This window comes from Euleptes europaea, chromosome 18, assembly GCF_029931775.1.
Source record: "Euleptes europaea isolate rEulEur1 chromosome 18, rEulEur1.hap1, whole genome shotgun sequence".
Lineage (NCBI taxonomy): Eukaryota > Metazoa > Chordata > Lepidosauria > Squamata > Sphaerodactylidae > Euleptes > Euleptes europaea.
In genome coordinates, this window is record NC_079329.1 from 17,614,606 (window position 1) to 17,641,168 (window position 26,563).

At 45.5% G+C, this 26,563-nt stretch overlaps 1 protein-coding gene across 1 annotated transcript; it reads left to right on the forward strand.

Annotated features, from left to right (window-relative positions):
• Window positions 1–31: 31 nt before the first annotated feature.
• Window positions 32–23,959, forward strand: LOC130490583 (serine/threonine-protein kinase SBK1-like). The gene is made up of 4 exons (XM_056864404.1): window positions 32–152; window positions 17,221–17,418; window positions 20,145–20,347; window positions 23,145–23,959. Exons 1-4 carry the CDS (start codon window positions 32–34, stop codon window positions 23,910–23,912), a joined length of 1,290 nt encoding a protein of 429 aa, XP_056720382.1. The 3' UTR covers window positions 23,913–23,959.
• Window positions 23,960–26,563: the final 2,604 nt, after the last annotated feature.

Here is a 26,563-nt window from a genome sequence, read left to right on the forward strand (position 1 = left end):
GGCAGAAACAGCCGACCTGGCACGGAGGACAATGATACCCGGGCAGGCAGATGCCACAAAGAGAGAAGGATCAGCGGAGGAATGGTCGGGGGCTTTCTTTCCACGGCAGCCCTCTGTTACATCACCGGCCCGGAAGGGCCTCCCAGACCAAGGTAAGGATCCGAGGAATACCTTTGTCTTGCAACAGAGGTAATGGTAACCTTTGCCACCGCTGTCTGTGTCCGTCTGTCTGTCTAGGCAAAGTATTCTCTTTTATATAACCAGCTGAAATGGATGCAGTTGCAAATGTTTCGTTCCCCAGGACTTTTTTGTGTGGCAGGGAGACCGCTGTGCAGCTTGACAGATTGCATGTTCTTGTGAAGATGTCATTACATTCGTAAAGTTTCGGGTGGGTCGCCGCGTTGGTCTGCGGTAGAACCGCAAGAATCGAGTCCAGTAGCACTTCAAAGACCAACAAGATCTCCAGGGTATAAGTTTGTGAGAGTCAGTATCTGACAAAGGGAGCTTGGACTCTCAAAAGCTTACAGCCTGGAAATCACGTTGGTCTGTAATGTGCTCCTGGACTCAATAAAATGGGTGCTTTCACACATGCCAAATAATGTACTTTCAATCCACTTTCAATGCACTTTGCAGTTGAATTTTACTGTTTGAAATGGCAAAATCCACTTGCAAGCAATCGTTAAAGTGCATTGAAAGTGGATTGAAAGTGCATTATTCAGGATGTGTGGAAGCGCCCGATGTCTGTGTAAATTATTCCAGGGAAAAAATGTGGGATTTTTTTTTCTTCCACAATTTTATTTCAATAAACTCAAACAATCATAAACACATTAAAACATAAACTCAATATAGCAATGTATAATGAAATGTGCTGTTCAAAATTGCAATTCTATTGTCAACCTCACTGAATTCCATTACTCTTCGTTTATCACATATTCTTCCACATCAGTTATCACATTTCTTACTTATTACCTAAAACTCTTTCATTTTATCTAAGTTTGATTCAGTTCTGTTCCAAATTTCTAGCTATGCAATTTAAAAAGGCATTCCATTTTTCCCAAAATTCTGTGATTGGCCTGTGAAGTATAAAAGATGTCAATTTTGCCATAGTTGCATATTCTGTTAATTTGTTAATCCATTCATCTAAATCTGGGCATTTCTCTGCTTTCCATTTTGCTGCACACTCTTGCGGCTTTCAGCATATACTTAAATAGTTCATTATGTGGTTTTGAAATATTGCTTGGTAAAATATTTAATAACATATTTTTCGAGTCCATCACAAACTTAATTTTAAAAATCTTTTGCATTTCATCGTGTATCATTATTCAGTATTTCCTTGCTTTCTTTCATGACCACAACATAGGATAAAATGTTGCCTCTGTATTATCTGATGATGAAAAATGTGGGATTTCCGGTTAAATAATTCAGAATGTTTTTTTTTTTAAGTTCACATCTGTTTTCCATCCCTTCTTGAACAAAGGTGGGTTTGTGACATTTTTGCCTTTACTTAACAGTGTCAGGAGTAAATGCTGTATAACTAGCTACTACTTATGTATACCTGGATGCATTGCACAAGAAATCACATAATTAGACATGATGCTGTGAATGCTAGGGTGTCCCTGAAGTGATGTTCATGCTCCCTTAAATCCTACCAGTGGCTTGATCTAATGGCCATTGCATGGTAATAGTTAGGACTAGAGAGAGAGATTCAGATCCTTATTCTGCCAAGAAGCTAAATGAACCTGGACTGGTCATCTTCTTTGAGAGAAGAGAGCCAATGTGGTATAGTGGTTAAAACCGGTGGACTTTAATCTGGAGACCCTTGATTCCCCACTCCTCCACATGAGCGGCAGACTCTAATCTGGTGAACCGGGTTGGCTTCCCCACTCCTCCACATGAAGCCAGCTGGAAGACCTTGGGCTAGTCACAGTTCTCTCTGAACTCGGCCCTGCCTACTCACAAGGTGTTTGCTGTGGGGAGAGGAAAGGAAGGAGATTGTAAGCCGGTTTGAGATGCATTAAAAGGTTGAGAAAGTCGGCATATAAAAACCAACTGTTCTTCTTCTGAGGCTAACCTACCTCATAGAAGCTCCTCACAAAAAGGGTGGGATAAAAGTGTAATAAATGAATAAAATAAATGTAGTATATTAATGTACTTACATTTTTTTTTTTGCTGTCAAGTAACAACTGATTTATGGTGACCCTGTGGGGTTTTCAAGGCAAGAGATGTTCAGAAATGGTGTGCCATTGCCTGCCTCTGCATCGGGACCCTGGCAGTCTCCCATCCAAATACTAGCCTGAGCAATCCAGGTCAGGGCATTTATTTACTTATAGTCTGCCAAAAAGCACTGTAAAGTGCACCATAAACAATGCAACCGATTACAAAAATTAGATAATTCAGTACAAACAAGATAATCGTACAATAATCTACAACCCTGTTCCGTTTATGAAAGTGCCCTATTGCATTTACTACAGTCCTATTTCCTTTATAAAAATGCTCTCCTGAACAATTCCGTTTGATACATAATGCATCAATTTAAACCATTGAGTTCTTTAGAGGGCACATGAGTAAGATGCAGCTCGATCCTACGCACGTCTGCTTGGATGTAAGTTTCACAGACATCAATGGCACACTTCCCAGTAAATGTGCACAAGATTGCAACCTTTGATACTCCACAGCATGCACGTAATGGAAACGCAACATTTGGAGACCAGATAACTGACGACTTCTCTGTCATTCGTCCATGACTGTGATAGCAAAAGCTTGGCACCGTTACTTAAAAGCCACTTTAAGTCTCTGTTTAAAGTTCAAAACTGCCACCGATCTCCTTCAAAATATCAGTACCTACCAACTGGTGGTTGGTGTTGAGAGGAAGAGGGGTGTTTTAAAAACTCTGGTTCAAACCAAGAGCTGATGAACACCAAGGTAAACTTAAGATTGTTGATTAAAAAGTGTTGCAGTGTGGGCGGCTGAGGTTTTAATGGCCATTTCAAACCTGTCTCCCCCACTTACCATTGGCTGTATTGCACCAATGTATATAAAAAGTCATCTGAATTTCGCATATTTAGTCACCCCATATCACTGACCTGGGTGGATCAGGCTAGCCCGATCTCATCAGATTTCAGAAGCTAAGCGTGGTTGGTCCTGGTTAGTGCTAGGAATGGGAGACCACCAAGGAAGTCCAGTGTTGCTACAAGGAGGCAGGCAATGCCAAACCACCTCTGTTCATCTCTTGCTTTGAAAACCCTATGGGGTCACCATAAATCAGCTGTGAATGGACAGAGCTTTCCACGACCACAGGTACCCCATTTTCATAGCCAAGGCTCAAACCAAAAAAAATTAACTGATGCTCTATGCTATGTTTCTTATTATTCCTCCCCGTGACTGTGATTATTCCTCCCCATGAAAGTTTAGATTGGAAGGTGCAGGCACCTAGACTGTGAAGAACCATTTTATGCTCTGTAGAAGATCTTGGACATTAACAATGCTATATAATAGGGGATATGCAGCCTTTTACAGGTAACAAGTCAAACTACATCAAAATTCAGAGCAAGTAATTGACAGAGTCAGTATAAGAAAGCCAGCATGATGTAGTGGTTAAGAGTGGCGGACTCTAATCTGGAGAACCGGGTTTGTTTCCCCACTCCTCCATATGAAGCCTGCTGGGTGACCTCGGACCAGTCACAGTTCTCTCCGAACTTTCTCAGCCCCACCGACCTCACAAGGTGTTGTGGGGAGGGAAGGGAAGGCAGTTGTAAGCAACTTTGAGACTCCTTGAAAAGGCTGAGAAAAGAGGGGTATAAAAACCAACTCTTCTTCTCCTAACTGAAAATATACAACTTAACATTACTGATGATTGGTCTTTTATGCATGGCTGCTCTCCTTGCCATCACCCCTCCAACGACTTATGGCCTTTGTGTTGATTATGCATGCTGTTTCTGACCATCGGAGGTCGCCTCGCTCTCCCCCTACATTTCCCCACATGTTGCCCGCGTTTTCAGAGACCTGTTTTATCTCGAATTTGAAAACGCAGGCAAAATGTGGGGAAACACAGGGGGACAGCGAGGTGACCTCTGAGGGTCAGAAACAGCATGCGTAATCAACACAAAGACCCGAAGTTGTCAGAGGGGTGACAGCGAGTGAAACAGCCATGTATAAAAGACCATTGACTAATAATCCACAACGTTTCTGCAGCCCAAGCACTGGTTGTTGGAAGTCCTTATACACTAAGAAGGGGCTCAGACAACATGCCATAAATACATACCTGAGCATGATGTGCAATTCTTTTAGTTTACTAGCGTAAATCTGGGTATGGTTTGCTGGTAGCTGTTTACCTCTCTCTTTCTGTTCAACACCTCTTAAGAGGCCCTTTATTCCCATAAAAGATTGTTGCCTGCCATTCCCTTCAAACACTTGGAAGGCTTTAAGAGGGGAGAGGACATTCATGGAGGAAAGGGGTATTCATGGCTATTAGTTAAAATGGATACTAGTAGGGCTGTCAAAAAAAAAAAAATTCGGTACAGTTCGGATTCGGCCGAATTTGGCCCTTGTGGGTTCGGTACGTGCCGAAGTCCGAACTCCCCCACTTCGGATCCGTTCACTTCGGCGGGAATTCAAAGTTCGGGAAAAAAATTCAGCCGAATAAAGCCATTAAAAACACAATCGCGCCTTTCCGCGGCTCTGGGGGGGGCATTTTTGGGCTTAGAGGTCCCAAACTTTCGGCAGAGCTTCAAAGGACGTATATTGAAAGACTCCCCAAGTTTTGTAAAGATTGGGTCGGGGGGGGGCTGAGATATGGGCCCTGAAAGGGGTCCCCCCACCCTTAATGTGCATCTCTCAGCAGAGCTTGCCGCCCACGCACAAAGCTCCCAGCCCCGACAACAGTTTGCAAAGCAACTCAACTTGTAAAACAACACCTTTGCAACAGGGAAAAACCAGAAGACACACAACTGAAACCTCCCCCCTCAAACCAGGGAGCGAGAGACTCGAGGGGGAACACACACCCCAGGCAGAACCGACGAAAGCCCCCTTTGGCTTCCCCCCCACCCACAGAAATTGCTCCCTCCCCACACACACACAGACTCTGCTTTCCCCCCCACACACACACACATACACAGGAGAAAAATTATAGATTAAAGCCCCCAAAGGGGTCTTACTGTGGCTGTCTTCTGTTCCATCAAGAGGGGCTGAAGAGGACTTGTAATCCAAGATGATTCCAATTAGGCACGGGAGGTTTTCTCTGGAGAAGATGCACAGGATCGGCTGATCCATTCATCCCAAAAGGGGAAAGGGGAAAGGGGAAAGCCCATATCTCGGGACCCCCTGACCCAATGTTCACAAAACTTGGGGGGTATCTTAAGAACACTGGTCTGAAACTTCGCTCAAAGTTTGGGATCTGCACCCCCAAAAATGCGCCCCCTGCAGCCATGGAAAGAGAAAAGGGGGGAGGCGATATTTCTGCCCCCACTGAACCCATCTTTACAAAACTTGGGTAGTATCTTAAGAATAATTGACTGAAGCTATGCTAAAAGTTTGGGGGCTATATCCCCAAAAAAGCGCCCCCTGCAGCCACATAAATGGAAAAAGGGGGGAGGGAAAAGGGGGAGAGCCCATATCTCGAGACCCCCTGACCCAATGTTTGCAAAACTTGGGGGGTATCTTAAGAACACTGGTCTGAAACTCCGCTCAAAGTTTGGGATCTGAACCCCCAAAAATGCGCCCCCTGCAGCCATGGAAAGAAAAAGGGGGGGAGCCCATATTTCGGGACCCCCTGACCCAATGTTTACAAAACTTGGGGGTATCTTAAGAAGCTTCATCTGAAGTTCCAGTGAAAGTTTTGTGTCTGTACCCCAAAAAATACGCCCCCTGCAGCCACAGAAAGGAGCGAATGTGCACAAGCACCCCACACACACACACGAGGATTTCGCTCTGTCTCTCTCTCTCTCCCTGGCCGGGCCGCACATCAGCTGATTCCTCCAGTACTCAATCCTGACTGATTGGCCAGAAGAAGACCCAGCTTGGCCACCGATTGGCCGGGGGAGGAGAATGCTGCTTACTGACGGTTATGCTGCTTACTGACGGCCGAATTTGCCGAATTTATTCGCGAACTCCCGAACTCGCTGAATTCGCCCCCCCCCCCGGTTGCCCGCCAGTTTTGAGTTCGGTTCCTCCCGAACTAAAAACCACCGAATCAGGGGAAATTCGGCTGATTTTCAGTTTGGGCCGAACCGAATTGACAGCCCTAGATACTAGTCATGCTGCATACCTATTCTCTCTAATATCAGAGGAGCATGCCTATTATATTAGGTGCTGTGGAACACAGGCAGGACAATGCTGCTGCACTCGTCTTGTTTGTGGGCTTCCTAGAGGCACCTAGTTGGCCACTGTGTGAACAGACTGCTGGACTTTATGGGCCTTGGTCTGATCCAGCAGGGCCTTTCTTATGTTCTTATGTTTCTTATGTTCTTAACACTGACTATGCTAGCGCCCCACCCATCCCTCCAATGTACTTTAACTTAAAGATTTGATTTTCCTTGCCAAAACAAGCTTATTTGGTTTCTGATTGAGCCACCTAATAAAAACAAAATAACAATGGAAATTTTTTCAGGGCTTTTCAAACTATTTATTCTTTGACTCTGATGTCATTTTAAATGCTGCTCTTAGGTTAATGGTGGCACATTTTATTTATTATGAGCACTCCCCCCCACAGTGGTTTGATACTGTTTTAATTGCTTTACAGTTGCTGTACCGCACACTCCTTTGGGAACCTACTTGGCCCCGAGTAGATAAAAATAATTTAAATTGAGGACCTCAAATAACAGAGTAATATAAGGCGTCTGCACAGGCAGACAAAGGTGTGATTTCTCTCTCTTCCTGCGTTACCATACATGGCTTGTTTTCATGCAGGCAAGGTCTAGCAGACTTAGCAGAAATAAATACTTTGAAAACAAAATATCTCCTGGGTTCAATGGAGAATTAAGCAGTACCTATTTTAACTGGCAGGCCACACTGATACATTTCGCAAAGGACTGGATCCAACTGGCTTTCCTGCTTAAAAAAAAACGAACAAAGGGGTCCCCTTTGACCACCAAAAAACTATAGTGGGTATCATGGGAAAAAACCCATAAGGGCTGGGGGTTGTGATGAGGAGAAGAAAAGTCGGTGGGATTGTACTCCAATTTACCAGGAGCAATCCCCACTTTTTGGAAATCATATTAGATGGAGGGAAAGGGATGGAGGGAAAGGGATGGAGGGAATCATTTCTTTAGTACAAAAATACACTGATTTTATCCCATTGTAACTTTCGAAGCCTCCACAAAGAATCTAGGAAACTGTAGTTTGGATCGATATCGACAGAGATCTTTAGATTCTCTCTCACAATTCCCAGGATTTATTTGGAAGAGGGAATGAGAATGGTGTCTGGTGCAGATATCTCCCCCAAAGAGAAGGAATTGGGCTCTCTCTCCCCTTTCCATCTCTTGTTCTTTCCCCCTCCCCATTTTCATGAGTAATTGTCAGAACAGAAGGGTAGAGAAGTGAGAGAGTTGATGAAAACCTGTTAAATGAGAGAGGACCACATTTGGCCCAAGGGCCACCATTTCCTAACCTCTGCCTTGTTGGGTCCATGCATTAGCTATATTTCCTTAAAACCCTTACTCCCTTCTATTAGTAGCTCTGGAAAGAGCACCTTCTGTCTTTTTCCATTGTTGATCTAATAGCAATGTTTTTTTTTGGGGGGGGGGATCAGTTTTGGTTGGGCAAAACCATGGCAAACCTTTCTCCACCGCTCTGCATACTTGATCCAAAACAGTTTCCCGCACGTCAACCATCTGCCTTTTGAAAAGGCTGGACAAGCATGATTCAACATCTCCCAGCTGCTTGCCTTTTAGGTCCCTAAATTAATAGGTGAAAACATGGAGAATGCATGGTTCTGTGTGGTGCTGCTTGGTTTCATCTTCAAGCCGTGCTCTGTGAGCAAGTCAAGATAACCAGTCAGTCATTTCTGGGGGGAAAAGGAGCTGGGGCGCAAACCTTGTTGTAACCCCCTCCCCATCATTTGGAACTTCTCCTCTCTGGTAACAAACGTGTCAGTTCTGGGGTAACTTTGAAATGTGCTCAGGGACACATCCCTTCTGTAGGATTCCTGCACATGTTCTAGAGCTGAACCCTGGCAGTTGTGGAACGAAGCATTAGCAAACTCTAACTCCAATGAATCACTGCAGGTTGCGCCTAGATTTATTGTGCTGAGTTCTCAGACCTTGCCTGCCTGAGATCCAGTCTGGTGTGGTGGTTAGAGCATTAGACTAGGACCTGGAAGACCCAGGTTCAAATATTTATTTCTGCCACAAAACTCACTGGGTAAATGTGATGCAGCGCGGTGTAGTGGTTAAGAGTGCTGGACTCTAATCTGGAGAACTGGGTTTGATTCCCCACTCCTCCACATGAACGGTGGACTCTAATCTGGTGAACCAGATTTCTTTCCCCACTTCTCCACATGAAGCCTGCAGGGTGACCATAGGCTAGTCACAGTTCTCTACAAACTCTCTCAGCCCCACCTACCTCACATGGTGTCTGTTGTGGGGAGAGGAAGGGAAGGCGATTGTAAGCTGGTTTGAGACTCCTTAAAGGTAGAGAAAATTGGGGCATAAAAACCAACTCCTCCTCTTCCTCCTCCTCCTCTCCTTCTCCTTCTTCTTCTTCTCCTCCTCCTCCTCTTCCTCTTCCTCTTCTTCTTCTTGCCTTATTTACCTCATAGAATTGTTGTTGGGATGAACCATGTGGCAGGAGCCATATATGCTACCCTGAAGAAGAGCAGAAGGAGAAATAGACAGATGTTAACCAAGACTATTTCTTTGAAAATGAGCAAAGGGTCATTTGTGGGTAGAGAGTGAAGGGTTTAGAATTTATTTTTTTGCCTTCCAGAAAGTTCCGCTGAAAGGCAGAGAGGAACTAGATGAAAAATAACCCCATTTCTCCCTGGGGGTTTTCAATCTTGGCAGGCCAAAAGGAAGAAGAGCCAACCTTAATGCAAGAATCCATTAATAAGAGCAGAGCAAGGAAGGGGAATCTTGTTGCTTCAGGCCGTTGTCAAAGCTAAATGGCTAATTGGGACCAGAGATGGATTAGACATATTCACAGAGGCTCAATCTATCAACACCTAGGAGCTATAGTGGTTCGGGGGAGATTAAACCAATGCTTTGGCCGCAGACAGCTGGAAGCTGCGAGGGAACAAAAGCAACATGGGAAAACCGACAGCAAAGACAGGCAATGTGTTTATCTTGGACCGTCCGGTCTGTGAAAAATACTGAAAGAGAGCTTCCAAATGACAAAGGTCTTTTATTCAGGCTTAAGTGTTCAGAGCAAAAAATAAAATAATAGGAAAAAAGGTCGTCACATGTTCCAGCAGATGGTAGGAGATGAGTTTAGTGTCCTTTGGAACAGAGGAGCAGAAAGGCCGAGCAATACTCCCTCTGATTACAACAAGCAAACATTATATATCATAGACGGCCAAAAAAACAAATCAGTGGGTAATAGATCAAATCAAGCCTGAACTGACCCTAGAAGTGAAAATGACTAAACCGAGTCTATCATATTTTGGTCACATTATGAGAAGTCAAGAGTCACTAGAAAAGACAGTCATGCTAGGAAAAGTTGAGGGCAGCAGGAAAAGAGGAAGACCCGACAAGAGATGGATTGACTCAATAAAGGAAGCCACGGCCCTCCATTTGCAAGATCTGAGCAAGGCTGTCAAAGGTAGGACATTTTGGAGGACATTGATTCATAGGGTCGCCATGAGTCGGAAGCGACTTGACGGCACTTAACACACACACACGCACTGTTTGAGCTGGTGATTGGAGACCAGCTATTTCAAATTGTCCGATTTTGCTTAGAAAAGACAGGTTAGAAAAATACATTCCTGCTCAGCGGATTTGTAACATTCTCTCCCTGAATTCTTTCCCCATGTTCATTATGGGTGGCCTGGCTTTTCTCAACAGGCTCTTTATAATGTATTGAGCACAGCTGTCCGGAAACATCCCTCTACTTCTGCTCTGAAGAATAGTCGAACGCATCAGGTTAACGCATCGGCGTGAACGTAAAAAACAGCTTTTCTGACAGCTGTCATCCATGGGGGGTGGCAGGAGAACGCCCCGGTTTTTGTAAAATCATTTGCTGACTGATGAGGCAGGCGGCCGCTGGCACCTTCCCCCAATGGTCCCAGCACTTTCCCGAGTCCTTGTGGTTTTGAAGGCTGGGCCCACAGAGTATGAGTTTCTGCCTCAGCAGGAGCTCTAATATCGCTGTGCAAGAGCAACCCAGCACCAAGCGTCCTGTCAGCAAAGTTATCAATGGAAAAAGAGCAAATCCGCCCCCCGGGAGTTTTAAAAAAAAAAAGGCACCCTTTTCTCCCTCCCTGTGTTTGTTGAGTGATACTGCAGCGCCTGCCCTCCAGAGACCTGAACCACCTAATGAAATGCCACGGCATCCATTTCTTGAAGAGAGAAAGTCAAGACAGGTGTGATTTCTAAAACCAGAGGAGCTGGACATTCAAGCCTGCCAGAGGTCAGTCACCGCCTTCATCCTACTCTCTGTCTTAGGTGGAAAATGGGAGACTTAGAAGAAGAGTTGGTTTTTATACCCTGCTTTTCTTTACATTTAAGGAGCCTCAAAGCATCTTACAATCACCTTCCCTTCCCCTCTCCACAACAGACACAACAGACACCTTGGGAGAACTGTGATGAATCCAAGGTCACCCAGCAGGCTTCATGTGGAGGAGTGAGGTAAAGAAATGCCAGTCCTATTGGAGACTACGTGTGTGCCCTGCAGGAGAAAAACCCATAACCACTCCTATTTCCAAGTATGTCTAAATGCACTCATGTATGTAAAACCAATGTAAGAGAACTGTAACAGCCCTGTGGAACAAAGTGGTAAATTGCAGTACTGCAGTCCAAGCTCTGCTCACAACCTGAGTTCGATCTTGTTGGAGGTCGGTTTCAGGTACCCGGCTCAAGGTTGACTCAGCCTTCCATCCTTCCGAGGTCAGTAAAATGACTTGCTGGGGGTAAAGGGAAGATGACTGGGGAAGGCACTGGCAAACCACCCCGTAAACAAAGTCTGCCTAGTAAATGTCGGGATGTGACATCACCCCATGGGTCAGGAATGACCCGGTGCTTGCACAGGGGACTACCTTTACCTTTTACCTAAGAGAACTGTACAGTAATTAAGAAGAAAGTGTCCCATACTGAAAGACCCTTTGAGCAACATGAGTCTATTATCATATCACTGAGATTATAATTTCCCAGTTAATTTGAGACGCAACATTTATTATAATTTGGGCTAATTTTAGCCCCACGGAGAACATATTTTTTACAATTTAACCATGGGTTAACCTGAGAACTGGCTCTGCCTATAGCGTTGCAAGGGTGGTCCTCTCAAGCACTGATATCCCTGCCTTAGGGTTGCCAACCTCCAGGTACTAGCTGGAGATCGCCTTCTATTACAACGGATCTTCAGCCGATAGAGATCAGTCCACCTGGAGAAAATGGCCGCTTTGGCAATTGGACTCTATGGCATTGAAGTCCCTTCCCTCCCCAAACCCTGCCCTCCTCAGGCTCCACCCCCAAAACCTCCCCCCCCCGGTGGCGAAGAGGGACCTGGCAACCCTACCCTGCCTCTTGCTCCTCCTGACCCCTGTAGGAGTCCTTTTGATGAGCCACTGCACCACAGTGTACCTAAATAGAGTCAAACGAGCATCACTGTGATTGATGAAGATGATGATGATGTTCACCCAGTGCTGACTTTTCTCATCTTTACTTTGCAGTCATCATGGGGGAAGAAAGGCAGTTAGGGTTGCCAGCCTCCAGGTACTAGCTGGAGATCTCCTGCTATTACAAATGATCTCCAACCAATAGAGATCAGTTCACCTGGAGAAAATGGCCGCTTTGGCAATTGGACTCTATGGCATTGAAGTCCCTCCCCCAAACCCCGCCCTCATCAGACTCCTCCCCCAAAATCTCCCACCGGTGGTGAAGAGGGACCTGGCAACCCTAAAGGCAGCGTACCCCCTTTTTAAAAAAAGAGTAATTAATAAGGAATATTGTACCACGGTGTGTTGTCTTGAGATCCTGTTGTGGATTGAAGGGTAGGACAGAAATGTAAACAAACAAATATGCTATCAGACCTCTGGTTTGAGAGCAAACAGGCCAAGGCTGCCCAGCAAGCTTCGTGGGGATTTTAACCTATGGTAGGGCTGCCAACATGAGATGGATTGACTCTATAAAGGAAGCCACGACCCTCAAGTTTGCAAGAATGTTAATGACAGGACGTTTTGGAGGACATTGATTCATAGGGTCGCCATGACTTGGAAGTTATTTCATGGCACTTAACATACACACGGGGCTGCCAACCTCCAGAATTCCCACTATTGAAACGGAATCAGTTCCTCACGTCCTACTTAACTGTTTGTTTTATGTTAGGGGTCTTTCTCAATTTATAGATGCCTTTTTTTGCAGACAGGGAATGGTTACCCACCAGAATTAAGCCGTCTTTTCTTGTGACCTCTCAGGACACAATAAAAATTGAATTGGTGGCAAGGTTTCTACAGTTTGCAATCAAAGAACATGAGTGCTTGTGTATCAAATAAGATTGGGTTAGGACTGTGAAATTAAGTAACCCACTTAAATCAATTTTACTGTAAAAATGATGGAGGTCTGATGTACCTTGTATATTATGGTCTCATATATTTGCTTTTGTATGCATTATCTTTTATGCCAATAAAGGCTTCAGATCGCTCGATCTCCCACTATTGTAATTGATCTCCAGATGACCAAGATCAGTTCCCCTGGAGAAAATGTCTGCTTCGGATGGTGGACTCTCTGGCACTATACCCTGCTGAGGTTCCTCCCCTCCACAAACCCCGCCCTCCTCAGACTCCACCCCCAAAATTTCCAGGTATTTCCCAACCCAGAGCTGGCAGTTCTAACTTATGGTCTTCGCATAGTGAAGGTGTACTCTGTAGCCAGTACATCACAATGGTTAAAAAATGTCGTAATGGAAAAGGGTCAGCATTGCTATGAGTTGAGGAACACAGCCATGTTTGTCCACTCAGACAAAGCTGCAGTCCAGTAGAGTTAGTACGTATTCAATGCATCAAGAAACTTGCAAGGGGAATGGGGATCAGGCGCAGAATGTGGTAAGGACTACAAATCCCACTTGGCATTTTCTGCTATGAATCATTGGTAATATTAGCAGCTGCGGGCATACCTCGTGCCTCAGAAGTTAACGCAGCAATGAGGTTAAGGGACATACGCATCTCAAGGAAACATTTCAGAATTTCTGAAGCTTCAGGTGGTTTTTCTGCCTTGAGTTACTTACCTGTGCATCTTGCTGAAAGATTTCTCCCCGCTTTTTTTTAAATTAAGGAATCTTAGAAAGGAAGATGAAGAGAGCTTGGCTGGGAATGGTAAGGCGGTGACTTCAGGGAGTGTTTTTCAGTGCTGCTATATACAGTTTCTTGGCTGTTGTTGAGTTAGCAGCAAATCCCTATGTTATGCCTGTCCGTGCCGGTGAGTTTTACAGTGCTGGATTTGCAAGCTGACTCATTGCTGCTGGGGGTGGCTTGCTCTCCCAAGCGATTAACGCACCATACAACCTGGGAGATGGCCTCACCCCACAACCAGCTGGTTCTTGCTTTCTCATCTTCAAGGTGGGCCTAGTCTCATGATGACCCTCAATGGGGATTATCAAGAATCCATGTCCCCCCAACCAAAAACTAGGCTGTTGATGTACCTTCTGATAATACGGGAAGCAGAATCAGGCAACTGAGCTTTCGGATCAGCAATTGTAGACAACCCTGAACACATGTACCTCATTTTTAAAAGAAATTAAGCATGGTGGCCCTTCCTGGACTTAGCTTAGCATGGGTCCAGGAGATGACGGGTTTAGGCTATACCCGTTGCCCAAGGTTACTAACTCCTGGTTGGGAAATACCTGAAGATTTTGGTGGTGGAGCCTGGGGAGGGGAGGGTTTGGGGAGGGGAGGCATCTCAGTACAGTATAAAGCCATACAGACTCTTTAAGGAGCGCTCACTTGGCCACCTGGCCTTATTCATAGGGTTGCCAACCTCCAGGTATTAGCTGGAGATCTCCTGCTATTACAACTGGTCTCCAGCTGATAGATCAGTTCACCTGAAGAAAATGGCCGCTTTGGCAATTGCACTATATGGCATTGAAGTCCCTCCCCTTCCCAAACCCCGCCCTCCTCAGGCTGCGACCCAGAAACTTCCCGCCGGTGGCGAATAAGGACCTGGCAACCTTACTTATTTGCCTTTACAGCAGGCCCAGCCTCCCTCCCTCTGTTTAATGGTTTTCCTTGTTATTTGTCTTTGTCATAGCTTGGCAGTTTTGGCATTGGGTCTGAGCCAATTTGGGGAAGCTGCGCCTGCGTGCCTACCTTCCCCCTTTTTGGGGACCCCCATAAGGGGTTTTGGGATGGAGTTCCTACCGCGGATGCCCAGCTCGGGGGCTGTCTTGTGACTCCATTCCCAGGTGGTGAAGGAACCATTCAGAGATTTATGTCTTAAAATGGAACCACTATTTCACTAGTCTGGTTGCTCCTCCAACAAACGGGTTGGAGATCGTTTCATCAGCTGACAGGGTGGTAACCGAAGCCTGGAACCATGCCCCATGCCTTGCCATTGCTCATATGTGTTGTAACCAATAAAGCTGTGGCCTTTGTTAACCCGTTTCAGCTGTATCATATTTTATTTCCCTTCATCTCCAATGCATAGCCACTTGCGCCCCTATGACTGCAATGTGTGATTTCATGCATTCTGCTTCTTTAACAGCCTTGGACTCCACAGTATCCATAAAAATCAATATTGTAAAAAGGATACCTTCGAAGAATATCCGTTTCTATTTTTGCTAGAAATTTTGAGGTAGGAGAATGTGGTTTCTTCCTTCCCCACCTCCCTCAAATGGCTTTCAGTTTACAAACCATCTTGGAATCCCTGCACAAATGGCAACCGGACCCTGAGGTTGGTGTGTTCTGCTCAAGGCATTAACAGTATGTGTGTGTGAAGCGCCGTCAAGTCGCAGCCAACGTATGGCGACCGCTTTTGGGGTTTTCATGGCAAGAGACTAACAGAGGTGGTTTGCCAGTGCCTTCCTCTGCACAGCAACCCTGGTATTCCTTGGTGGTCTCCCATCCAAATACTAACCAGGGCTGACCCTGCTTAGCTTCTGAGATCTGACGAGATCAGGCTAGCCTGGGCCATCCAGGTCAGGGCGTTAACAGTATAGAATGGAATAAATGCGGAAAACTCTGACCAGTGCCAACCTTGGCTGTGCTTCTGTCAGGCCTGTCGTCTGGGCTACAGTGTACTCCAGCCTGCTTTTCCCAGGCGCTAGGTTTGTATCTCACTCGTGAAGGTCTCCTAGGGATCTGAATCTGCAGAGTCATTTGCTAACACACAGGAAAGTGGCATGAAGGGAATGCCCCCCTGCAGTGTGCGGGATGGTATAAAGATGCCACTGTGCTGGCTGGGATTCAGTTCCCAGCAGCCTAGCCTGCTGCTTGATTGGCTCTGTGCACCCCATGGTTATTTAACAATACTCTTCCCCCTCCCTTCCCAGTTTTCTAACCTTCAGCAGCAAAAGAGACTGAGGGTTGGATCCAGTGCAGAATTCCACTTGCGCTGCAACTAGGGTTGCCAACCTCCAGGTGGCAAAGAAAGCCTCGTGCTGAAATTGGAGTACTGGAGCAAAAGCAAAACAGCCCTGATAGCTAAACCAATAAATCAATGATAACCCATACATATCCTTAACAACTATTTACACTATATCACAACTGTGTTACAATAAATATTTTGCAAACAACAGTGGTCTCTTGTTGTCCTTATATACAATAAGCATAACTTGCTCAACACTTGAAATAGATACCATTCACATTACAAGAATAATGCATTTTAGTATAAATATAATTGTTCTTAATCATGTCCAAGCATTGCTTTTGCTCCAACCTCCATGTGGCAGCTGGAGATCTCCGGCTATTACAACTGATTTCCAGGTGACAGAGATCAATCGACCTGGAGAAGATGGCTGCTTTGGAGAGTGGACTCTAGGTCATGATACACCAGGAGAAAAGTTGCCTGAATCCAACCCGATGCTTCCCCAATGCAGGCCGAAAACCAAGCATGCATGGTGCAGTGGTTAAGAGCGGTGTTTTGGAGCGGGGGAGTCTGATCTGGAGAAACGGGTTTGATTCCCCACTCCTCCACACGAGTGGCAGAGGCTAATCTGGTGAACAGATGTGTGACCTTGGGCTAGTCACACACTCTCAGCCTCACCTACCTTACAGGGTATCTGTTGTGGGGAGGGGAAGGTAAGGTGATTGTAAGTTGGTTTGATTCTCTCTTAAGTGGTAGAAAAAGTCAGCATATAAAAACCAACTCTTCTTCTTCTTCTTCTTCTTCTTCTTCTTCTTCTTCTTCTTCTTCTTCTTCTTCTTCTTCTTCTTCTTCTCATAGAGTTGGAAGGGGCCACCAGGGTCATCAAGTCCAACCCCCTGCACAATGCAGGAAATTCACAACTACCTCCCCCCACACTTAGTGACCAGAAGATGGCCAAGATGCCCTCCCTCTCTTCATCTGCCTAAGGTCACCTGCCTAAGGTCACACTTCTTTTTCTTCTTTATTAGAAGGTGCCTCAAACATTGGGGTTAGGAAGGGGGGATGTTTAAATGTACAACATGCCAGTCACGAAGAAAAAAGCAACGGCTGGCTTATTTTTATCCAAAGATCAAACAGTCAAATGTGTAAATTGTCTCCATGCAAACTGAATCGTGTTCTAGTTAACTCTGGCCGATGGGAAAATCTGTCTAAAGCTGTCTTTGATGGCTCATTCACACATGAAAGCCGTCAGATGATGCCGTTGATGTGATGAACCTGGTATTTGTAAACTCTAGCCCTAAGTCTGAAGTACTCATTAAATCCAGAGCATGATGTCACTTGTGAGGAAGGGCCCCTTTGTATGATCGCTGTGTGTCTGGTGGCCGCTTGTAAAACTCATATCCAATTGCTCCCAGCCTGAGATGAACTGCCACCACGCGTGGGATTTGGTCTTCAGCCTGCATCGAAGCTTCAAAGAAAGCATGGATTTCCTCAAGGTGGCTTCAGTGCTTGATTTCGTTACTGACTCCTCTTCCCTTGCTGTCCATTCTCCCCGCAGGTTCTGTTAGTGAGGAGGACGCCAATTCAGCCACAAACGTGGAGGAGGAGGAGGACAATGAGGAGTTTCTAGAGCAGCTCATGTCTTTGACCTCCCGCGGCTTACCCCAGCTGGAGGTTGAGGAGAAATACAGCATTGCCAAGGAGTTGGGCAGCGGCTCTTACGGACACGTCCTGCTGGTCCAGCACCGCGAGAGAGGTGAGGCCAGTCAAGGACCACATCAATGCACAGGAGTTTTTGTAATGGTGCAATTCTATGCAGTGTTCTTCCTGTCTAAGCCTGTTGATTTCAGTGGATTAAGGCTGGTGTAACCCTGACCTGGATGGCCCAGGCTAGCCTGATCTCGTCAGATCTCAGAAGCAAAGCAGGGTCAGCCCTGGTTAGTATTTGGATGGGAGACCACCAAGGAAGACCAGGGTTGCTGTGCAGAGGAAGGCACTGGCAAACCACCTCTGTTAGTCTCTTGCCATGAAAACCCCAAAAGGGGTCACCATAAGTAGGCTATGACTTGAAGGCACTTTACACACACACACAACTTTGCATAGGATAGCACTGTAAATATCTTTTACATCCCTGTCTTTGGCTTGTATCTCCTGGTAAGGAGGTCTCGTCTGTCTCTTGAGCAGTAGGCTGGCCAGAGGCAGAGGAAGACAAGATTTCCACACTTTTCCAGCCACTCAGCTTAGCTGCCTGAAAAAATACCTAAGCATTGGTCCCACTTCTTCACCCTCTTATATTTTCTTCCAAAGATGATTGAAATTCCCTGTCAGAAATAAGAAATAAAATATTGACGTTTAGTTGACTGTACTTTGAGGTTATTGGAATATCTCACCCACCCAGGCATATCTAAACTATAGGTTTAAAGTGGTTTAAGAATCAACCTCCATTTCAGAGGTCTTTGGACAGGGTAGTTCTGGGGAGGGGAGTCTCTAATAGAAGATTTCTCAATTTCCAGGACACTTCATGGGAAGCCATAAACGGTATAAACTCAGTGCACGTTAGTAACATCGTTATATATCCAGAGGTATTGCTGTGTGTTGTGTTGTCATCTCTTTACTGGGATGTTATTTTCTAGCTGATGTGGATGTGAGGGTGATCTGGCTGCGACTTTTGTCACCCCATTGATCGCCAGGGTTGATTCGGCTGATCTGGCTGGCTAGGCGCTTGTCCCCTACCTCCCTCACCGCTCCATGTGCATCCCTCCCGAAGCTGCGCGTTCGGTGGAAGAGGACGACCATCCCAGATAGAAGGAGTGTACCGTTCTTGGGTCAAGGGTATACGATAGCTGTGCTCCCCTGCTAGAACCTCCAAACAAGAAAAAGGTCCTTTTGTAGGAGATGTTATTTATCCATGCCACCGAAATTTTGAACTGCCCATTTCCACATATGAAGCTTCTCATTAAAGGGAGAAGGTATTAAAGACATTTTTCTGGAGGCATGCTGGTAATCCTGAAAATGTGCAGTGGAGTTCATTTGTGCATGTGGCATTAGGTGTCAAAATGTCGAAAGATTTAACTTCTCTCTCACATGTGCACCTGAAGCTGCCATATAGTGATAGACCCTTGGTCCATCAAAGTTAGTACTGTCTACTCAGACTGATGGCAGCTCTCCGGGGTCTCAGGTTGAGGTCTTTCCCATCACCTACAACGTGATCCTTACTTGAGAAGATCGAAACTGGGACCTTCTGCATGCCAAGCAGATGCTCTGCCAGTGAGCCACAGCCTGCCCCAAGAAAGTTATTCCCATTTTTGGTAAAACATCTGGAGACCACCAAATCAAGGGAAGCTGCTAGTGAAAAAGAAAAGCAAACCAGATTTATCAGACAGCATCCTCAATTCCAAACTGGGATTGATTCTAGCTCTGTTGAGTTGTGGCTCTAGAATTAAAAGCAGGTTCTGGGGCTATGCCCTGGCTCCAATTAAGCCTTGGCAAGGGTTCAATTACGGCTCAGCTCCAAGCTGTTCCCCTGGCTCACAAGTCTTGCAATTAATTAGCTGGGTCATCCCAGGCATGTGGGCAGCTGCCAGCAAGCAGGTGCTCTGTTGGCCATGCCTCGGAGAGCCTCCTGGCAAGGCGCAGCAGTCAGAGTGGCAAGCTGGCCAGCCTTGCAACACAGGGATCTAGCAGCTGCAGGAATAAGAAGCAAGGGAAGATTTGCCACTCCAGGAACACCTCATTTTATTGCACCTCACAGATATTGCGCCTTTGAGCAAGTCTATCTGCGCCGTTTTTCCAACAGCATGTGCTCACTACCTGTCTCTATTTTGGTAATTTTTGCAATATTTCAAACTTTTTCATTATTATTACAGTACATTTTAAAGACATAATGCTGTCGCACACTTAATAAACTACAGTATAATGTAAACATAACTTTTTATATGTACTGGGAAACCAAAACATTCGGGTGACTTGCTTTATTGCGGTGGTCTGGAACGGAACCTGTGATATCTCTGAGGTATGCCTGTATTCCATTTCAACTCCTCGTTCTATATCTCAGATTGTCCTCCCCCTCCTCATTCTAGCACAATGATTGGACTTTGCAAGCCATCTTGGTGTGGCTCGTGTGCACTGAACACATGAAGCTGCCTTCTACTGAATCAGACCCTTGGTCCATCAAAGGCAGTATTGTCTACTCAGACCGGCAGCGGCTCTCCAGGGTCTCAGGTAGAGGTCTCTCACATCACCTACTTGCCTAGTCCCTTTAACTGGAGATGCCGGGGATTGAACCTGGGACCTTCTGCATGCCAAGCAGATGCTCTACCACTGAGCCACAGCCCCTCCCCTCTGTGTTCTCCGTGGTGCCTGGCACCTGAAGGCATTATGTGATTGTTAAATGACCATGATGGCTGCTGCTAACTAGTATGACTGAGGTCCTGTGATGCCCCCTTTTATCCAAACACTGAAGCTTTCTTTTATTGCTTGCAGGGACTTCAATGGCACTGAAGCTGACGTCCAAGGAGAGGACAGGGAGACGAGAGTTCCTGCGGGAATACTGCATTGCTCTCTGCCTTTCCTCACACCATGCCCTTCTCCGAACAACTGGCATTGCTTTTGAGACGTCCACGCATTACGCCTTTGCCCAGGAGTTGGCGCCAGCAGGGGATCTCTGTGCCATCTTGAGCTCAGGGGTAGGAGGAGAGACAAGGGGGACTTTGTGGGTCTGAGGAACTAAGGAGCATCTCACAGTACAAAAAGGATTGCAGTATTGGAATATGTTGAGGGGAAGATTAAGCATCAAGGCAGATGTAATATAAGAGAGAACTTGCAGGGAAGCTTTCAGCTGTAACAACTGTAACATCAACCCAGGTTCCTCTTGGTTTTGCAGTTGAAATGACAGGAAGTACATAATGACAGGAAGTACATGTATGAGAGCCAGCGTGGTCTTGTGGTTAAGAGCGGCAGGCTCTAATCTGGGGAACTGGGTTTGCTTCCCCACTCCTCCGCATGAGCGGCGGAATCTAATCTGGAGAACCGGGTTCGATTCCCTGCTACTCCACATGAAGCCTGCTGGGTGACCTTGAGCCAGTCACTGTTCTCTTGGCCACTGGTGGAAGGTTTTTTGGGTTGGAGCCTGAGGAAGGTGAGGTTTGGGGAGGCGATGGACTTCAATGCCATAGAGTCCAATTGCCAAAGCGGCCATTTTCTCCAGGTGAACTGATCTCTATCTGCTGGAGATCAGTTGTAATAGCAGGAGATTTCCAGCTATTACCGGGAGGCTAAAACAATGAACCAGTACCACTCAATTTAGTACAAAGTCTATTAAATACTAAGTGCAAACATGAACAACAATTCAAAAACCACAAAGTTACAACAATAAACACATAGACACAGTATATACAAGTGAATCAATAAGCAGTGAACTGCAAACAATCTAATACAAGCATAATAGCTGCCTCCAAGTACCAAACGTCAGTCCAGTGTACAAAGGAAGAAGAACCCGATCTTCTTATCCAAAAGTAGACAGTTGCTCCAGAGTAGGTAGCAAAATAATCCAAGGTGAACTGTAAGGAAGGAAACGCTATTCCGGATATTCTGTAGCGTTTTCACCAAAGCATAGCTTCATCAGCCTCAGTTCCAAAGGAACTCACGTATTAGGGAGGTTTACAGTCTTGTTAGTTATCCATATCCCAACAAAGTAGGGAAATGATTCTTAAATGATAAAATTTTAATATTTTTAACGTTTTTAAACGTAATTTTTTGCAATTTTTAATATATTTAGTCTTAATTGTTTTAAGCTCCCACAAAAGAGTTGGGCTGCTAGTATTTCAAAGTCATGACTTTGAAATACTAGCAGCCCAACTCTTTTGTGGGAACTTAAAACAATTAAGACTAAATATATTAAAAATTTCAAAAAAATATGTTTAAAAACGTTAAAAATATTAAAAGTCTATAATTTAAGTATCATTTCCCTACTGTCTACTTTTGGATAAGAAGATTGGGTTCTTCTTCCTTTGTACATTGGACTGACATTTGGTACTTTGGAGACAGCTATTATGCTTGTATTAGATTGTTTGCAGTTCACTGCTTATTGATTCACTTGTATATACTGCATCTATGTGTTTATTGTTGTAACTTTGTGGTTTTTGAATTGTTGTTCATGTTTGCACTTAGTATTTAATAGACTTTGTACTAAATTGAGTGGTACTGGTTCTTTGTTTTAGCACCTTTATTATCAGTACTGAGAGCCTTTCCATATTACCGGGAGGCTGGCAACCCTAGCTAATGAAAAGGAAACTACTTGAGGTTCAAGGCAAGTTGAGACTTGCTCAAAATGGGGGGGGGGGATCCAAAGTTCTTCGCAATGAAGGTCGTTGCTCTCAAAATAACAGAATGTGATCAATGGTCACATGAACACATGAAGCTGCCTTATACTGAATCAGACCCTCGGTCCATCAAACTCAGCATTGTCTATTCAGACCGGCAGCGGCTCTCCAGGGTCTCATAGGGTTTCCAACTGCCAGGTAGTAGCAGGAGATCTCCTGCTAATTCAACTGATCTCCAGCCGATAGAGATCAGATCACCTGGAGAAAAATGGCTGTTTTGGCAAATGGACTCTATGGCATTGAAGTCCCTCCCCTCCACAAACCCCGCCCCCAAAAATCTCCTGCCCGTTGAGAAGAGGGACCTGGCAACCCTAGGGCCTCAGGCAGAGGTCTTTCACATCACCTATTTGCCTACTCCCTTTAACTGGAGATGCCGGGGATTGAACCTGGGACCTTCTGCGTGCCAAGCAGAGGCTCTGCCACTGAGCCACAGCCCCCTTTGTTAACTCTTGGGTTAAATAAAACAATAACACAGTCCTGCACAGAAGGGGGCAGTGCCATCAGGGCATTTCTAGCGCTAGACTAGATGGGGGGTGGGATGGGGAAAGAGTCAGGAGAAGAGGAGAAAGCCTGGAGGAGAAAGTCAGGGTGACAACTGTAGTTTTACTAATGGGTGCTAAGAAGAACTTAATGTCGAAGAGCATTTCAAAGACCTGCTCCCTAGGTGACAGTGCTCATCTCAAACAGGGCCGGATTTAGGTTTGATGAGGCCCTAAGCTATTAAAGGTAATGGGGCCCTTTATATGTCCAGCTGTCCTTTGTCAACAACAAACTGTCGCTGTTTTTTGTGTTGAATATATGCTATATGGTAATTTATGGACCTAATAGGTATCTAAAGCCATTTGCACATAACAAAATATGTATTTTGTCAAAGTAATTGTTGAACTGAAATACAATTAAGAAGTATATTAATAGTCAAATAATTATTAAGCTCTAACTTAAAATGATTTTTTATTCATAACAGACTTAATGTACATCCAGTTTTTTTTCCTTTAAATTTTTTTGGGGGCGCCTAGAGAGTGGGGCCCATAGCTATACCTTGTTTAGCTTATACGTAAATCCAGCACTGGTCTCAAATCTTTCCTACTTTTTCTCCCCACAGCAGGGCATTCCCGAGGTGCAGCTGAAGAGGTGCGCAGCCCAGTTGGCTGAGGCTTTGGATTTCATGCATGGCAAGGCCTTGGTGCACCGGGACATAAAGCTGGACAACGTGATGCTCTTTGACAGCAAATGCCGGCTGGTGAAGCTGGGCGACTTTGGCCTGACGAGACTGGAGGGCACTCGAGTAGCTGCCATGTCTGGCACCCTGCCTTACTCTCCACCCGAGTTGTGCCTGCTGGAGGGCAGTGATACTCTGTCTCTGGACTCCAGCCTGGACGTCTGGGCCTTTGGGGTGCTGCTGTTCTGCCTCTCCACTGGTTGCTTCCCTTGGGACGTGGCAATGAGCCCCGACCCTCAGTTCGAGGAATTTAGTAACTGGCAGAACCGTACGGTGCCAGGGGAGGCTCCTGGCCTGTGGAAGGGCTTCACCGCCAATGTCTTGGGAATGTTCCGTCGTTTGATGACTATGGACCCTGATCGCCGCAGTCCTGCTATCGAAGTGCACAAGTACTTACCCCTGCCTTGGCTGGTGGACAGCTCCAGAGCAACACAGAGTCCACTGGGGGATCATCTCAAGGGAACAAATTCCGTTGCGTGCTTCAGAGGCCCCACAGGGGACAATACTGGCTTGGGCAGGGGCACCCAGGAGAAATGCCCTGGACTGATCATCCCTGAAAAAACCCACGCCATACAGATAGATCCTGATCTTAGAAGCCGGCCCAGTTTACAGGAAGGCTCCAGATTAGCAGAGGCTGGACTCCAGCCTTGAACAAGGTCCGAGGTGAGAAGACCAGAATCTTCCCTGACAGGCCACAATGAGCTGGAAAAACTCTGAGTCAGGAAGAAAGGACTTAGCAGTAGTTTGACCAACTAAGAGGGTAGGTTTTAGAAGTACTGAGCAAAGTAGTGCTGTGCCACCGCTCCTTCTAGCTACTGAAAAGGGCAGAGTAGAACTGAGTAGACCTTCTCTCTAAATGAGAGGGTTGGTGCACAGCTGGGCAGTAGTGATAGCCAGTAACCAAAGATGAAATCCTGTAGAACAATTAAAGCCTTATGTTTTGTGTATCTAGCAGGGCCGGCGTAACCTATAGGCAATAATTCCAGGAGTTCCAGATTATCAGATGCGATGTTCTACATAGGCTTGCCGGAGTAATCTATAGGCAGTAATTCCAGGAGTTCCAGATTATCAGATGCGATGTTCTAGATAGGCTTGTCAGCTGAGGGCTGGCAACGCTGGGAAGCATTGGGGGGGGGGGGGAACGAGACTGCCTAGACGTCACTTCCAGTTTCAGAACAGGAAGTGTGTCACGATGCTCTAGGAATTTTCAGATCTCTACAGTTTACCTTTTTTTTTTGCCATCAAGTCACAGCTAGGGGTGTGCACTAATTCACCCCCTCCCCCATTATTTTTCAGGTTCGGGTTTAATAGACCCAGACATTTTTGAAAAATCCAAAAATTAAGTATTCGAATTTTTTCAGGATAAATTGAAAATGTTGGGTTAATGAACCTGAACTCGAAAAATACTGTGCAGAGCTGAAAGCTGGGTTTGGAGCAAGCCCAGCCTTCAGTTCTACGTCCTTACCACAATTGATCTCCATGTGGAGTTCAGCTTCAGCTGCGAAGCAGATACCAGGTAAGTGAGGGAGGAGGAGGGGGAAAGGGAGGGGAGGGGAGTTTAAAAATAAATTCAGCATTATTCAGGACCCACTTTTTCAGCTCCCTTTTATTGCTACCATTTTTTAAAGCAATAACCCCCCCCCCCCCCGATACTGAAAAGGTATTTTTCAGGGTTTTTCTGGTCTGGCTTTAGCTGAACGCACACCCCTAATCGCATCCGACTTATGGCGACCCTGTAGTGTTTTCAAGGCAAGAGACGTTCAGAGGTGGTTTGCCATTGCTGCCTCTGCTTAGCAACCCTGGTATTCCTTGGTGGTCTCCCATCCTAATACTAACCAGGGCTGACCCTGCTTAGCTTCTGAGATCCGACCAGATTGTGCTAGTCTGGGTTGTCCAGGTCAGGGTACAGTTTACTATAAAGATCTGAAAATTCCTAGAGAAGTATGATGTTATTTCCTGTCCCAAAACTGGAAGTGATGTCCAGGCATTGATTGGTGCTCTTGTGTCCCACAGCTCCTCTACTGCTCCACAGAGTGAGGGCAAGGGGTGGGGTTTGTCAGTAGGGGTTTGCCCTCCAGAACTGGGTAAGTGGCAACCCTGTCTCTAGAGCAGAGGTTCCCAAACCTTTTAAGTCATGGAGCACTTTTCAGGAGAGAAATTTGTCACGGAGCACTAATTTTCACCTAGCACCTATATACTGAACCGAATGGCAGTAGTATTTTTCTTTCCAATCTCTTCATGGAGCATTAGGAGATGTTTCGCGGAGCACCAAGTGCTTCCTGGAGCACAGTTTGGGAACCTCTGCTCTAGAGGAAACACAGGCCCAATCTACACTGAGATCCAAATCCTGGAACACAACATGAGTTATGAGGTCAAGTGGGCCTCCCTCTCTAGGTGGCTTTCCTGCTGATTATCGCTGTTACCGCACTAGGTATTCCCAGCGATGTATTAAGAGTTTGAAAATGTTATAAAAAATACTGTTCGCACTTTCTATGTATTCCCACCGATGTATTAAGAGTTTGAAACTGTTGTAAAAAATACTGTTCGCACTTTGTTTGGCCCCTTTAGCTATGAAGACGTCTTCCAACCATTTTTTAGACGTGGCATCCAAAAACCCTTTTAAAGTGATGTTTTTTATAACATTTCCAAACTCTTGATACATCGCTGGGAATACCTAGTGTGGTAACAGCCTATATCACTCAACAACACAGAAAGGAGAAAAAGTCTCTTCCTTTCAATTGGGAGAAAAGGGGGTGCAATCAGGAAAACATGGAGGAAACACAACTAAAAAGATGAGAGGGCAGAGAAACAAAATGGGTTTTTCCCTAAGGCTACAAAATAGCTTGAGTTGGCTCACATAGAAATATGATACAAATATGATACAAATATACTAAATTGGATGTCAGTGGTTAATGCCAGCGTGGAGTGCTTCATAGGGAATTCTGTTTAGTTTGTGCCTCAGAGTGAATGTTCTTCTGTACAAATCATAGCACTGGGAGTTTCAGACTGTTCTCTCACCTATATTTGTTTGCTTTTTTAAAAGGTTTTACTTTTTCTTAATTTTATGGTGCATACATTTTCTGCAAACTTTCCTACCAGAGCCATCTTGGCAACTCGTCTCGCCCTTCAGATTATTTTGAGTCCCTAATAAAGACATTTTCCCCGTTCTTTGGTCCCCCCATTTCCCCCTGAAAGTTCTTGCAAATATAGTTATGTACTAAGAACGTAAACTGCTGTCAATAGTAGCTCTGTTGCAGCTCTGAGCAATAGTATGAGGCAAGGTGAAGTGGTTATTTCAGGTA